Source organism: Anomaloglossus baeobatrachus, chromosome 2 (assembly GCF_048569485.1).
Source record: "Anomaloglossus baeobatrachus isolate aAnoBae1 chromosome 2, aAnoBae1.hap1, whole genome shotgun sequence".
In the NCBI taxonomy this organism is placed as follows: Eukaryota; Metazoa; Chordata; class Amphibia; order Anura; family Aromobatidae; genus Anomaloglossus; species Anomaloglossus baeobatrachus.
In genome coordinates, this window is record NC_134354.1 from 90462129 (window position 1) to 90478328 (window position 16200).

At 44.7% G+C, this 16200-nt stretch overlaps 1 protein-coding gene across 3 annotated transcripts in view; it reads left to right on the top strand.

Annotated features, from left to right (window-relative positions):
- Nucleotides 1–13922, top strand: part of GLRA2 (glycine receptor alpha 2) — a 328750-nt gene extending 314828 nt beyond the window's left edge. For 2 of the 3 annotated variants that reach the window (XM_075335158.1, XM_075335157.1), the window contains one exon: nucleotides 10781–13922. In XM_075335158.1, the coding sequence (XP_075191273.1) occupies nucleotides 10781–11059 (279 nt within the window). In that variant the 3' untranslated portion in view covers nucleotides 11060–13922. The remainder of the gene's footprint in view (nucleotides 1–10780) is intronic. The other variant, XM_075335156.1, reaches the window with a different exon arrangement.
- Nucleotides 13923–16200: the final 2278 nt, after the last annotated feature.

Sequence of the window (16200 nt, forward strand, 5' to 3'; positions counted from 1 at the left end):
AACCTGCAAAAGAGGTGGGTGGGTGTAACTTCAGTCTTTGGGCCCCTACAAAATGGCCTCTTTTCCTGTACCATTCCTTTATATACCCCCCATGTCCAATGCCCTTCCCCCATCCCCTTTTGCCCTGTCCACTAACACTCCCCTTAAATTTCCTCATAGACCATCCCCTGTCATGTGGGGACTTATACATAGTGTACCGAGATCTCGCGCCTGCGCAGTAACCTCGCAGACACGCACAGTTGCACTCTGCTCTTCCCTACTAAGGGCAGAATATAGAACATCACTGCGCAAGCGCTGAAAACAGAATGACATCGCAATGACGTTGCCTGGCGCTTAAGCAGTGATGTTCTATGCTTTCTCCACCATAGGTAAGGGCAGAGTGCACCTGCGCGGGCCTGCGGGGCTACAGCACAGGCGCAAGATCTTGGTTCACTATCTGCATGATACTTCTAATCGTCTCCTTCTTCTTTGATTGACATGGATGACACGTCCTGCATGATCCACATAGTGAACCGAGATCTCGCACCTGCGCAGTAGCCTCGCAGGCCCGCACAGGCGCACTCTGCTCTTCCCTACTGGGGGCAAGTCATAGAACATCACTGCGCAAGTGCCAAAATCAGAATAACATCACAATGATGTCGTTCGGTGCTTAAGCAATGATGTTCTATGCTTTCTCCACCATAGGGAAGGGCAGAGTGCACCTGCGTGGGCCTGCGGGGCTACTGTGTCGATGCGAGATCTCAGCTCATTATGTAGATCACGCAGACTGCGTGATCCACATCATTCAAAGCAGGCGGATATGATTAGGAGCAGAGAGGATGGACAGACACCGCACTGAGAAACCTATCGCCCTAATTTACATACAGCTTGAGGCCATATTAAATAGTATTTTGGGGGTATACAGGTGGAGTCAGGAACTGATAAACACGTTTGTGAAATGCAGCGAAGAAGCAGTTAGAGGTGGTGGTATTTGTCATAGGGTCAAAAACTGGTGACAGGTTCCCTTTAAAGGAAACCTGCCATCTCATTCATATTAGCCAAATCTGCCCTCTATCCTTAAAGGGAATCTGTCACTAGGCTTTTGCCACCTAATCTGAAAGCAGCATAACGTAGGGGCAGAGATCATGATTCCAGTGATGTGTCACTTACTGGGCTGCTTAGCGTAGTTTTTATAAAATCACTGTTTAATCAGCAGCAGATTATCATTAGAGGACTACTTTGCCTGCTGCCAGGTAGTCCAGCATATTCATGAGCTCTGTATAATTGCTAGATCTGCAGAAGAGAAAACATTGATTTTATCACAATGACAGCAAACAGCTCATTAAGTGACACATCGCTGGAATCAAGGTCTCTGCCCCTACGTTATGCTGCTCTCAGATGTGGGAGCAAAAACCTGGTGACAGATTCCCTTTAACATGGGAATGCTCGGCTTGGCTGTCAGAGAGACTTTGCGAGAATAATTGAATTTCGACTGTCGGTCTGTTGGGGAACAATCGCCAGACCCCAAAACGCTTTAGATGGTTGACAGGTGTGAATGACATTTATCTACATTGCATGGGGGACTTAGAAGATTATTTGTGCCCCCCTGTACATATGATGCTGGTAATTCCATAGATGGTGACGTTAGTATCTCAGTGTCCTCCATGGAGTGGTACTAGTGACTAGACATGAGTGAACCCGAGGTTCGGTGTTCGGTTTTCATACTGTGTCGCCCGGGGACCAGGGGTACTCAGATCCGGGCCACAGAGTCACTTCTGTGGGTATCACGATGGCGTGACCCGGTCTGTGATCCCAGGCTCCACAGTAAAAGGGGATTTGGGTAAGGGAAATTGTCCGTGACGCCACCCACGGTTGTGGTGATTTGGAACACCACCGCTGCTCTGGACGGGGATCCCGGGAGCGATGGTATGGAGCAGCTAGATGTTATTTCTCCCCTCCGTGGGTAGGGGGGTTGGTTGTCCCGGGGCCCGGTGATAGGGTAAGCAGGGAGCAGGGCGCAGTGCTGCAGTGCGGTGCCCGAGGGCACGGGTGTACTCACAAGAAAGTCACACGGAGTCACTGGTAAACTAGGAATCGCCGGTGTCCGCAGCCTTCGGTACGGGGTGTTAGTGTCCCATACACGGTGCAGCAACCCTTGTTGTTCTTTCCCTGCAGCCAAGTGCCTTTCTCTCCACTCTCTTCCTCTTTCTCCTCAGCCGGGAACGGGGAATCCACTCCCCTGTAGTGATCCGGGTACCCAGGTACCGAGGGGCCACCGCCCTGCTCCGGCTACCTGTTCTGGCCCCTTCCTCACTACGGCCTGTCCCGGCCCTTTCGGAGCACGCTTCACTCCCAGCCTGGGAGCTACAATTCCAGACTTCTGTCCTGTCTGCTCTCCACACACTCTCTGCTCCAGCCCCTCCCCTCTCCTCTGCTTTTCTCCTACACTGGGGCTGTGGCTTGTCTGGCTGCACCGGTGTGAGATCAGATTACCAAGGAGGATTAACTCTTTCTGTGACAACCTGGCTGTGCCAGGGCGTCACACACCCCCTTGGTAAAACACGGCCCGTCCTCGGGCCGTCTAGGCACCGCCATTTATTAAAACTGGAAAAAGAATAAAACATTTTAAACATTTTCAATCTTCCCACAGCGGGATGCACATTGCTTCAACGTTGCAACAACAAATAACACTTTTAATAATGTCAACGTAACGGGTCCTTTAGTCACCCACCCAAACAACCTAGCCTTGGTGCTGCCCCTAGTAAGTGGGCAGCACCCCTTGACCCCAGTCCAGAAACGGTTCCAGATTGGTCAACGGGACCGGTACTTCGCTGCCGTTGCGGCCGGGCGGACTGCCGGAGCCGTCGTCATCTCCATCGCGACCGGGCGGACCGCCGGGGCCGGTGGCAGGGCGGTGACAAAGGCGAGGCCTGGGGACCCCAGGTCTAGGTCCTCCCCAACAGGCGCTGCGGGCTCCGCTACCGGTAACAAGGGTAACGGGTCGGTGCATCGCTGCGGCGGCCTCTCCAGGAACCAAATGCTAGCAGAGTCCTGGCGTCCCTGCCTTTACAGTCCCGGTCACATGAACTGCAGTTCCTTCCTACTGCTCCCCCTTGGTACTCGGGAGCAGTCCTTCTAGCAACTTTTAAAGTTTCTCTTTCGCTTCCGGTCCTCCGGAGCTTCACTTCCGCCCGCGTTCTCAGGGGGCGGAGCCTCTTTTTCGCGCCCGCCGCTCGGAGAAGGCGCCAAGCTGTTGTTTTTGGCGCCTAAAATGGCGGCTAAAATGGCGGACTTCGGGATTTTTCCTCAGCGGGACGCCGCTGACGGACGGGGCAAGGCGCACTTCCTCCAGGTAACTGGATGGGTTCGATCCTGTTCGTGACGCCAAATGTGTCGCCCGGGGACCAGGGGTACTCAGATCCGGGCCACAGAGTCACTTCTGTGGGTATCACGATGGCGTGACCCGGTCTGTGATCCCAGGCTCCACAGTAAAAGGGGATTTGGGTAAGGGAAATTGTCCGTGACGCCACCCACGGTTGTGGTGATTTGGAACACCACCGCTGCTCTGGACGGGGATCCCGGGAGCGATGGTATGGAGCAGCTAGATGTTATTTCTCCCCTCCGTGGGTAGGGGGGTTGGTTGTCCCGGGGCCCGGTGATAGGGTAAGCAGGGAGCAGGGCGCAGTGCTGCAGTGCGGTGCCCGAGGGCACGGGTGTACTCACAAGAAAGTCACACGGAGTCACTGGTAAACTAGGAATCGCCGGTGTCCGCAGCCTTCGGTACAGGGTGTTAGTGTCCCACACACGGTGCAGCAGCCCTTGTTGTTCTTTCCCTGCAGCCAAGTGCCTTTCTCTCCACTCTCTTCCTCTTTCTCCTCAGCCGGGAACGGGGAATCCACTCCCCTGTAGTGATCCGGGTACCCAGGTACCGAGGGGCCACCGCCCTGCTCCGGCTACCTGTTCTGGCCCCTTCCTCACTACGGCCTGTCCCGGCCCTTTCGGAGCACGCTTCACTCCCAGCCTGGGAGCTACAATTCCAGACTTCTGTCCTGTCTGCTCTCCACACACTCTCTGCTCCAGCCCCTCCCCTCTCCTCTGCTTTTCTCCTACACTGGGGCTGTGGCTTGTCTGGCTGCACCGGTGTGAGATCAGATTACCAAGGAGGATTAACTCTTTCTGTGACAACCTGGCTGTGCCAGGGCATCACAGTACCAAACATAGACTTTACACACAAATAAAAAAGAGTTTGGGTTCACTCATCCCTAATAGGGACCTTTTTTGAAAGCAAAAATCCTCTCTAATTCCTGCTGCTGAAAAACTGGATTTCTAAGCCATTTCCGGCTAAAACACATTGTCCGCGCTACTGTGGTTATCTTCCCCGGACTTCCCTGCTGTTTATTTCTCATCTAGCAAAAAGCAATCACAATTTCACAATCTCCAGACCCCTTAGGGGTCCACTTAGGATGCTCATCTTTTCTTGACCGATTTGACATTTTCTGGATAGCTCTAACCTGGTAAACCCTCGATACCTTTATACATTTGTACAGCGCTATGAACATTTTAGTGAGAGAACAGGGAAAAAAAGTTTAAGAATATAGGTCAACACATATCAATATATACAATATATCACCAAATTGAGTACACCCCTCACCTTTTTGTAAATATTTTATTAGATCTTTTCATGGGACAACAGTGAAGATCTGACCCTGTGATACAATGTACAGTAGTCAGTGTGTACAGCTTGTATAACTATAAATTTGATGCCCTCTAAATAACTCAACACACAGCCATTAATGTAAAAATTGTTGGCAACTAAAGTGAGTACACCCATTAGTGAAAATGGCCAAATTGTGCCCAAAGTGTGAATATTTTGTGTGGCCGCCATTATTTTCAAGCACTGCCTTAACTCTGTTTGGCATGGAGTTCACTAGAGCTTCACAACAACCGCTGGATCCTCTTCCATCCTCCATGACATCATGGAGCTGGTGGATGTTAGAGACCTTGTGTTCCTCCACCGTCCATTTGATGATGCCCCATAGATGTTCAATAGGGTTTAAGTCTGGAGACATGCTTGGCCAGTCCTGCACCTTTACCCTCAGTTTCATTAGCAATGGAAGAGTGCAGTTTCCAAAGAAACAGGATCACACTCTGCTTCAGTATGTACATGTTGGCATTCATGCTTCCCTCAATTAATTGTAGCTCCTCACAGCCAGCAGTACTCATGCATCCCCAAACCATGACACTCGCACCACCATGCCTGACTGTAGGCAAGACACACTTGTCTTTGTCTTTCTCACCTGGTTATAGCCACAGACGCTTGAGAACATCTTAACCAAATAGGTTTATCTTGTTCTTATCAGACCAACTAGGAAATGGTTTCAGTAATTCATGTCCTTAGTCTGCTTGTCTTCAGCAAACTGCGGGCTTTCTTGTGCACCATTTTTAGAGGAGGCCTCCTTCTAGGACAACAGCCATGTTGACCAATTTTATGCAGTGTACGGCGTATGGTCTGAGCACAGTCAGGCTGACCCCCTCCCCTGTAACCTCTGCAAGAATGCTGGCAGCACTCATACATCTATTTTGAAAAGACAATCTCAGGTTATGATGCGGAGCACGTGCACTCAACTTCTTTGGTCGACCATAGCGAGGCCTGTTCCTAGTGGAACCTGTCTTGTTAAATGGTTGTATGGTCTTGGCCACTGTGCTGCAGCTCAGTTTCATGGTGCTGGCAATCATTTTTTTTATTCTAGGCCATCTTTATGTAGAGTAACAATTTTTTTTTGCAGATCCTCAGACAATTCTTTGCCATGAGGTGCCATGTTGTTAAACTTCCAGTGACCAGTATAAGAGAGTATGTGAGTGATAACACCAAATGTAACACACCTGCTCCCCATTCACACCTGAGACCTTGCAACACTGAGTCACATGACACTGGGGAGGGAAAATGGCTACTTGGGCACAATTTAGCCATTTTCAATTAGAGGTGTACTCACTTTTGTTCCCAACAGTTTTGACATTAATGGCTGTGTGTTGAGTTATTTAGAGGGCACCACATTTACACTGTTATACAAGCTGCACACTGACATTGTATCAAAGTGTCATATCTTCAGTGTATCCCATAAAAAGACAATAAAATATTTTTCAAAATTTGAGGGATGTACTCACTTTTGTGGTATACTGTAAGAATAGACTGATGTAGATTGACATGTGTTATTTAACCACCATATAGAACTTATAGTATCGCATGGTGCTGAAATACAGGTCTAAGTTGATGGCATTAAAGGCAATCTGTCAGGTCATTTTACCAACCTAAACTGCGTCATGATTGATAATCTTTCCAACCATAGTCCTTTCTGTTCTTGCAGATGTCACAAAATCGGCAACATAATTTTAGAAAACATCCCATGTTGTATGCTAATGACATCTAAAGATTCAAGTGGGTGTTGACACTGTATGGAAGAGTCAGGCCGTTTGGTGTCCAACTCCATCTTGGTTGACACCGCAAAGCCCCTAAAGGACACACAGTCTGTGATTACAATCTTGAGCATGCGCCATTGCCTTGTTTTTCCTGGTCATACACAGTGGAGTAATGTGTATTGCAATGAAGCTAGGCAATTTTACAACATTTAAAAAGCAGACAGCGACATCTTTGAAATGATTGTAAGTAATGTAATAATAAGGCATGGTGGCAGATTGGGTGGTAAAGTGACATGTTTGGTTCTCTTTAAAGAGGACCTTACGGTTCTCCTGACATGTCTATTTTAGAAAAAAGTTTCCTTCTTCACAAAATAACTATCTAGGAGCATCTTTGCTTAAATGGAACCTGTCATCAGATTTGGCCTCTATAAGCTGCAGCCACCACCATTGAGCCCTTATATGCAACATTCTAGAATATTGTATATAAGAGCCCAGGTCGCTCTGCATAACATAAAAAACACCTTTATAATACTTTCCTAGGGAGTGGTTCGGTCTGATGGGTGTCGCTGCTGTCCGGCCCATTGCCTCTCTGCGGCAATCACCGTCCTCCTTCTACCCTGCCCAGCATGCATGACGTCTTGTATGTCATCCACACAGGCCAGCATTGCGCTCCTGCGCAGATGCACTTTGATCAAAGTACTGTATGTACAGGTGTGAGGAAAGGTTAAAGACCGCATGCGCATGCGCACTACAATACTTTGATCTGCCCTGAGTAGGGCAGATCAAAGTGCGCCTGTGCAGAACCTCAATGCTGGCCTGTGTTGATGACGTAGGACACGTCATCCACACTGAGCTTGGTAGAAGGAGGACGGCGATCGCCGCAGAGAGGAGGCGCCAGACCAAGAGCACCGATGCTCATCGGACAGGACCGCCCCCTATGTGAGTATAAGAAAAGGGGTTTTGTATGTTGTACAGAGCGGCATAAGCCCTTATAAACAGTATTCTGGAATTCTGTATATAAGAGCTCACTGGTGGTGGCCGCAGCTTATAAGGAACAAATTTGGTGACAGGGTCCCTTTAAACCCGTGCATTGTGTTGTTCCTGTTATTCCTGATTATTTCCCTGCAGCACCATCACAGATTAAATCAGGCATCACACATTGCCCATTGCAATAGATTTTCGGTGCAGTGTTGGACATGCAGATCGTCCAGAGTATTACACACTCTTTGTAGTGCTCTCTACTGTTGCCAGTAGGTGAGGATCCTGATACAGGATCCTCTATTAACTGAAAATTACCTATTACAATATATGAAAATGGTTTCCCTAAATCTGACAACATATTTTTTAGACATTATGCTTTTTTTATGTTTCGTAGATCATCTTTTTCAGATGTAGAAAATGTAATTTATCAAATACAGTCAAAGTTTACTTTTGTTAGTATTTTTAGCAGCATTTAACAGAGCCCTAAACCTGAACTGTACATGGTAAAAGTTAAGCTGAAATACATTATGAACCAATGCTATGTTTGCAGCGCAGCCATTGCTGTGTCATTTTTGAAGGGTGAAAATGGACACTCTTCACAAAAGCAGATCTAACATGATTCAATTTTACCAAATTGCACAAATGTTATTGGAAATTCAATTTGCAACTCAGTGAATTGAATATATAAGAAAATACAGAAGTTTTTAAATTTGCCTAAATATATCCATACATCCCATGATCACAAAGATAAACAGGAAAAAGCTCTATAATGAACATAGAAATTTATTTGAACATAGAGTACATGGGATATAAAAGTACAGAGAAATATATCACGACCAGGAAAATGACACAAAAAGGTGAAAAACACCCCATGTGGGGCCACATGTCAAGACAACGTATATACTTGCTCCCTGATAAAGTGCTGAGTGAGAAAATCACATATACAAGTAAGAAAGCCGTTTACAGCAAAGCACCTCTCTACATACACTGAACAAAGTCAGAGGGCTGCATGCTGCAAGACAGTAAAGCATGAGTATCACCACAGCACTACACTTAAAGTGAGGGAGCTTACCAGGTTAAAACACCTTGCATGTGGACACACATGGGGACAAGTCCCAACATGTGTTTCGTTTGACTTCCTCAGGGGACCGTGGACAACAGTAAGACAAGGTGGTATACTTGCCGTAGCCTAATGGGATCAGTAATACCTGTCGCAGCGTCCTCTGGGTAATCTGACGTCATGTGTGGGATTTCCCTTAACCCAGTGGACGCCGGAGTAGCCGCCCATGCTGATGTAATGCATCCCTGCACCGCCCAACTGCGACAGGTGTTACAGATCCCATTAGGCTGCGGCAAGTATATATACCCACATTGTCTTACTGTTGTCCACGGTCCCCTGAGGAAGTCAAACGAAACACATGTTGGGACTTGTCCCCATGTGTGTCCACATGCAAGGTGTTTTATCCTGGTAAGCTCCCTCACTTTAAGTGTAGTGCTGTGGTGATACTCATGCTTTACTGTCTTGCAGCATGCAGCCCTCTGACTTTGTTCAGTGTATGTAGTAAGGTGCTTTGCTGCAAACGGCTTTCTTACTTGTATATGTGATTTTCTCACTCAGCACTTTATCAGGGAGCAAGTATATACGTTGTCTTGATATGTGGCCCCACATGGGGTGTTTTTCACCTTTTTGTGCCATGTTCCTGGTCATGATATATTTCTCTGTACTTTTATATCCCATGTACTCTATGTTCAAATAAATTTCTATGTTCATTATAGAGCTTTTTCCTGTTTATCTTTGTGATCATGGGATGTATGGATATATTTAGGCAAATTTAAAGACTTTTGTCTTTTCTTATATATTTACACTAATTGAAGTTGTTGCCTGTGTACTTTCAATGAAATCCACTTTTGCTGCTCAAACTTTTTCTAATCAGTGAATTGAATGTCCCTTATTATGCTCTGGGGTCTGGAGTATGGTAAATGTGCACTATAAAATAAAAAAAAACAATACCCACCTCACTGTTCATCTCCACTGCTCCCTGTTCCCTGTACGTTCCTCAGCGCCTCTTACTACCATCTCTATTAGCTGAAACTCTAGGCCAGAGTACACTGCGGGAAGTCGCAGTGCAAGTTGTGATGTCACAACATTTTGCTAATTTTCCGCTGAGCAAATTATAAAAAAGGTTTTCTGGAAGATACAAATTTTTGTAAGATACAAATAGAATTAAATTCCGATTGAATAAAATTTGCCCAACCCTATTAGGCACCATTGCTTATAATTTGTGAAATGGTAGTGGCTACATTTATTTGCACCTTATAAAAGGAGCTGCTACTATAACTTATCCGAGAAGTTCTCAAAACTTGAGAGTTATGAGTTGGAGTAATGATCATGCGGGAAAATATTTTACCAAATGTTCTTACGCCAACCTTACTGAAAATATACATTAAAAGAGTTTCTCACCCAAAAGTAATTTGTTAGCTGTTGAATAAGAGTCACTCTGGGCCGTTCCTTAATTTCTGACAGTCATGTGACCACAAGTAGAGATGAGCGAACCTGAGGTTCGATTTTCAAACCGAAAACCAACTTAAAAAAATCAAGGTTTGGGTTCGGATGCTTTACGTGCGAACTTCACTCGCGCGAGCAAAGCTGTGCTCAGGTACGCTTGGTGCTCAGCCCTGTGCGAACTGCTTGAAGTGTTTGTATGGCTTGCACTGTGGTAACATCAGCATAATTACATGTAGTGTGCAACCCAAATAATTGTTTGAAAAAGTTTGTTCACCCTCCCTCTGAAGTGATCTTGCTGTTTATGGCCAGAGACTGAAACTGAAAATCAGTTACTTGCGGCTTTGGGTCAAGCTCAAGCCAGTAGAGGCTCGGCTCCTTGGCTGTCGGCGAACCGAACCTCCACAGAATCGCTCATCTCTAACCAGAGGCAATCTGTTTTTCACTGAACATCACAAGATGCAGGGGGTTTTTTTTAGCTCTTTCTACGCTCTTCTTTCCTCGTAAGAGAAAGCAAGCCTCCATCTACTCTGTACAGATAAAGCTGAAGGGTGTACCATTTTGGTGACATAATGCTGTAATGAAATGACCACTGGACGCATGCTGAACAATGTGTTGTACAGAACTGGTATGTGACCAATGGTTCATCTAGGAGAATGATGTGAAGGAATGCCAGTTACCCTTATAACTCAGTAAACGAGAATACCTGCTAGAAAATAATTTGAGTGGACAACCCCTTTATATCTTTTCTCACTTTGAAATGGCTGTTTGCAATAAAAACTAGATCGTAATGTGCACAGAAAATAAAGATAATAGATTTAGTGGCCCTCATCAAAATGTCAAGAATTACTTGAAGCATGATAAATTCTCTAATATGTTCCTTAATCTCTCTACTTTCAGGAAGACGATGTCACCCGGGAGAGTCGGTTCAACTTTAGTGGATATGGCATGGGGCACTGCCTACAAGTAAAAGATGGCACTGCCGTGAAGGCAGCTCCACCTGTCCTTCCCCCTCCACCACCAAAAGATGCCGAGTCCATCAAGAAGAAGTTTGTTGATCGAGCAAAACGGATTGATACCATATCCCGGGCTGCCTTTCCACTGGCCTTTCTCATTTTTAACATCTTTTACTGGATTACATATAAAATCATACGGCACGAGGATGTACACAAGAAATAAGCCACTTATTTATTTTCGGGAACTCAATGCCAAAGTGTGCTTGTAAATATGTAGTGGAAAATCCCCAAGACATTCAGACTGGTTTTATATCCACTTACTGTACTCCTCCTTGAAGACAGAAAGCAGGAACAAAGACATTCGGGGAGCAAAGAAGATGAATATTAAGCCTCAAAGAGCAAAACAATTCTCTTTCGAGTGTTTAAAGTTGTCTTCAGTTTACGTTTTCCCAGCATTTATGATCAATAACTCCTGGGCCTATTCACACACAAAGAACTGCAAATCATAAAAGTTACTGAGATATCTGTACTAATTTACTGAAACAATTTGCCAAAACATTCACGCAATAGAGGTGGTTATCCAGGATTTGTTTTTCTAAAGACAGCAAAACTTATATCCATGGACTGTGTTTTGGTATCATGAGTCAGGCCCATACACTTGATTGGGGGTGAATTGCAAACGCCAAACACCGGCCATGGATAAGTATGCCATGGTTTCTGTAAAGACAAAGAAAACACTTTTTCCTACTAATGTACAACCCCTTTAAATCTGTCCTGTGTTTGAAGGGACTTACCAGATAAAAAACTAAATCAGATATAAACATACTTTACTATACTGTTTTAGCTGCAGCATTAAAGGGAACCTGTCACCAGGTTTTTCTCTTATGAGTTGTGACCACCACCAGTGAGCCCTTATATACAGCATTTCCATAAAATAACATAAAAAAACCCCTTTAAAATACTCACTTAGGGGGCAGTCCAGTCCGATAGGTGTCACTGTTCTTGGTGTGGCACCTCCTCCATCTTGCATGACCGCCGTCCTCCTGCCCAGCCCTGTGTGCATGACGTGTGCTGCGTCATTCACACAGAAGTCTCCTTTGCACTTCTGCACATGCGCACTTTGATCTGCCTGGCTGAAGGTAGCTCATACTACTGTAATGCGCATGCGGGGGTGGTCTGTGATGTATTCTCGCATGTACAGCTGAGCAGAAAGGTATAGAAAACTGTGGTAACAATTAAAATATAATCTTTAATAATTATCGTTTTTAAAAATATATAAACCACACAACATAGATGGTTTGTAAAACCAAACCAGATAGGAGCAGTTGTTTATTGCTCCTAATAATGCCAATACAGGACAATTTCACTAAACAGCGGGGGAGGGGCAAATTCCTCCCTCCGCAGTGATAATTATATAGACAACACAAAACACGTTGTCAAACACAATCACAATTGTTCAGCGGGGTCATATAGACAAAAAACCTTACTGATACCTCTCTAGAAAAGAGGAAACCAAAATACTGTTATCCAATATATACAAGGGATATATCCTCTGAAACCCAACCAGCTTTCCCAATGATTTACATTTGTGTATGTACAAAGGTGGACCAAATAGATCCTTTACAGTTCAATATTGTGTCAGTGACAGAAGCTGTTGCCCTCTTTGGAGCTGTAAGTTGCCCCCTGACCTCTTTGGCTCTTATGTGGCTGCACAGTTTCCACTAATGGTCTATATGCCACTGAACGTTCCATCAAACAGAAGGTGGAGGAGCGCAAGGTCTCCAAAATCCACCAGCTCTGTGAAAAGGATTGCGAGCGGAAAAGGATTCCATTTGTAGAATGCAGGCTCCACAGGGCTCTCCTATGCTTTTGAATAACAGTTGTAGTGTGTTACAAGTTGAACAATACATCCGCCACTCAAGGGTTAAAGAGGACCAACCACCAGGATTTTGCGATATGAACTAAGCGTAGTACTAAGGTGCTGAATCCAGGCATACCTGTTGTAGGAAGATCTGATGCTTGGTTGCAGAAATATCATTAATCAAAGTTGCAGAAAAACACTGCATTTAGATTGACGGGTGCAACGGGGTGGGCCTTTGTGCATCAGGTCCTCACTGTAAAGTCCTCCTCCAGCATCCTCTGACGTGCCCCCTTTTCTTTATTTGAATATTGTGCCGATATTCCTGTTGTTGGCGGTGCGTGTGTATTGACACAGTAATTCTGTCTTTATTAAAATGGTGCCACATGCGCAAACCACAATCTCCAGCTCCATTTAATTGAAGACACTGTGGTGAATACTATTAGAGGCATCGGTGCGTGTGCAGATTGTTTTTTTTTTACATCTGCCCATGCTCCCCAGCCACTCTTAGGCGGGCTTTGCACGTTGCGACATCGCAAGCCAATGCTGCGATGTCGCACGCGATAGTCCCCGCCCCCGTCGCAGGTACGATATCGTGTGATAGCTGGCGTAGCGAAAATATCGCTACGCCAGCTTCACATGCACTCACCTGCCCTGCGACCGTCGCTCTGGCCGGCGACCCGCCTCTTGCCTAAGGGGGCGGGTCGTGCGGTGTCATAGCGACGTCAAACGGCTGGCGGCCAATGGCGGCGGAGGGGCGGAGATGAGCAGGATGTAAACATCCCGCCCACCTCCGTCCTTCCGCATAGCCGCTGGCGACAGGTAAGGAGATGTTCCTCGCTCCTGTGGCTTCATACACAGCGATGTGTGCTGCCGCAGGAACGAGGAACAACATCATACCTGTCGCGGCACCGGCATTATGGAAATGTCGGTGAATGCAACGATGATACGATAACAACGTTTTTGCGCTCGTTCATCGTATCATCTAGCATTTACACAGTACGATGTCGAAAGTGACGCCGGATGTGCGTCACTTTCGATTTGACCCCACCGACATCGCACGTGCGATGTCGCAACATGCAAAGCCACCCTTAGTCTTCACCACAGCGTCTTGAATAAAATAGCGCCGGAAATTACAGTTTGCACATGCCCTGACGTGCCATTTTAATGAAGACAGAATCACTGTGTCAATGCGCATGCGCGATATTCAAATAGAGAAAAGAAGGCACATCATAGAGGATGCTGGAGGAGGACTTTACAGCAAGGACCTGACCCACAAAGGCTCACCCCCATTGCAGCTGTCAATCAAATTGCTGTGCATTTTTGCAACTTTCATTAAAGATATTTCTGCAACCAAGCATTGGATTCTTCAACAAAAGGGATGCCTGGATTCAGCATCTTAGTACCTAAATGGCACTGCCTTTAATTCATATTGCAAAATCCTGGTGGTTAGTTCCCTTTAATGGGAAGGGTTATGGAGTCATAATGCCGAGAAGCAAGAGCACTCTAGCCGTAGCGACCTCCCCAGAATGCAGTAGAAGGAGCTGTGCACCGTAATCAAAGTTCAATTTATCATTATTGCTGCAACTAAAACAGTACAGAAAAGTATGTTTAACATCTCTACACCTCTCTTATCTAGTATCGTCATCTAATTCCAAGGTCAAAACAATTGAGAGATTCCCTTTAAGGGGTTGGAGTGACCATTTACCCCTCCATGGTGATTATATAGTGTTCTAAGAGTCGATTCTACAATTCAAAAATTTCCTGAACATGAATATTGTTCAAATCAATGTATTTATTGTGACAACAATAATTTTATATCAAATCAGCAAATTTTTTTCATGACAGCAAAATATCTCTGAATATATTGTTTTATTTTATGAAATATTTTCACTCTGATTGGTCCGAAATCTATATACATTTTCCTTAATAAGTGAAAAAAAAAAATAAAATGAGGTCCAATATATCTATAAAAGTTGATTTTAGCACCAAAGACTTAACAGTTATCAATAGCTTTTGGTCTGGTGCCACCTTTACAGTTTGTCTAATGTTAGTGTATGATGTTAAGAAGCTTTTCTGTTTAAGATGGGTCCAATGTAGCCAGCACTGCCACAAAGACGAAAGCTAAAACAATCTTTCCATTTGATCACCCCATTTAATAACCGGTTGAACAGGTCTCCATTTTGATAAACAAACATTGACTTCACGCTGTATGAAGTGAGGACCAAATTTTTTAAAGGAATTTCAGCCTTTTTAAAGTATTTGAGAGATATCTGAGCTAAGGTACATTCCACCAGTGTTAGTATCTAGTGTCGCACCGAGCAATTCTTTTGCGTTCCGATGATTTATACTTATGTATACATATTCTATATAAATATATATATACAAAAGGTTTATACTTTGATATCTTGTGTGAGGGTGTATTTCCAGAAGAGATACTGCTTTATGATAACAATGTATTTGGGATTCCATTTGTGCGCTCAGTGGTTTTCTTAACGGTCAGCACTTTAAATGATTTTCAATGGATATGCCCAAATATTGATTTGGATGATTTCAATATTTGTATCTGTTTTATCTATTTATTTATATATTTATGTCTTTTTTTATTTTCCTTGACACTAATATTGAATTTAGATTACAATTTTGTACTAAACGACAGCATCCAACAACTATTCGGCTTCATAAATCTAGTGCATGGTAGGGCACCAATGGTTGACTAGACAATCGCTCGCCCTTCGACTTTTGTGCCACCATCAAGATTACATACATCTCCTTTCTAATAATGAAATACAGGGAAATATATAAATGAAAAATCTCCAGAAACAAAAAACAAAAACAAAAAGGCCTTTACTTGTTCCGAACAATACTGCCAAACACCCTCTTCTAAGGCTTGTAGGAGAGAAGCATAGCAATCAAGCTCTTTTTCCTCTCCTGTATTTAACATTGTGGTGTCTGTGAGCCTGTGAGGAGGGAGGACAAAGTCTAGCACCAATTTACTCCTTAGGAATAGAGGGATTGTATCATCCCTAAAGATGTTGTATCATTGCTAAACAGGGATAACACGGTTATACAACTTATTTAAAGAGGACCAACCACCAGGATTTTCCTATATAAAGTAAAGCCAGTGCTATACTGGCACTATCATGCTGATTCTAAATATACCTTTAGTAGTGAGATTGGATGTATACTTTCTGAAATACAGGCAAGTAAAGTTTGTGAAATGCACTGTTATTTCATTGATAAGTGCTGCAGAATATCTAATAGGTGGGTCTGTTTTTGCTAGTTATCCCCACCCCTGTGTGTCTGCCTTTCCATCCTTCCCCTGCCTTGTAATAACAGATACAGGGGAAGGAAGGACAAGAAGGCAGACAGGGGCGGGAATAAGTCGCAAGACCCAATCCACCTCTTAAATATTCTGCCGCACCATTCAATCAACTAATAGTGCATTTCACAAACTTTACTTTCCTGTATTGCAGAAACTATACATCCAATCTCACAACTAAAGG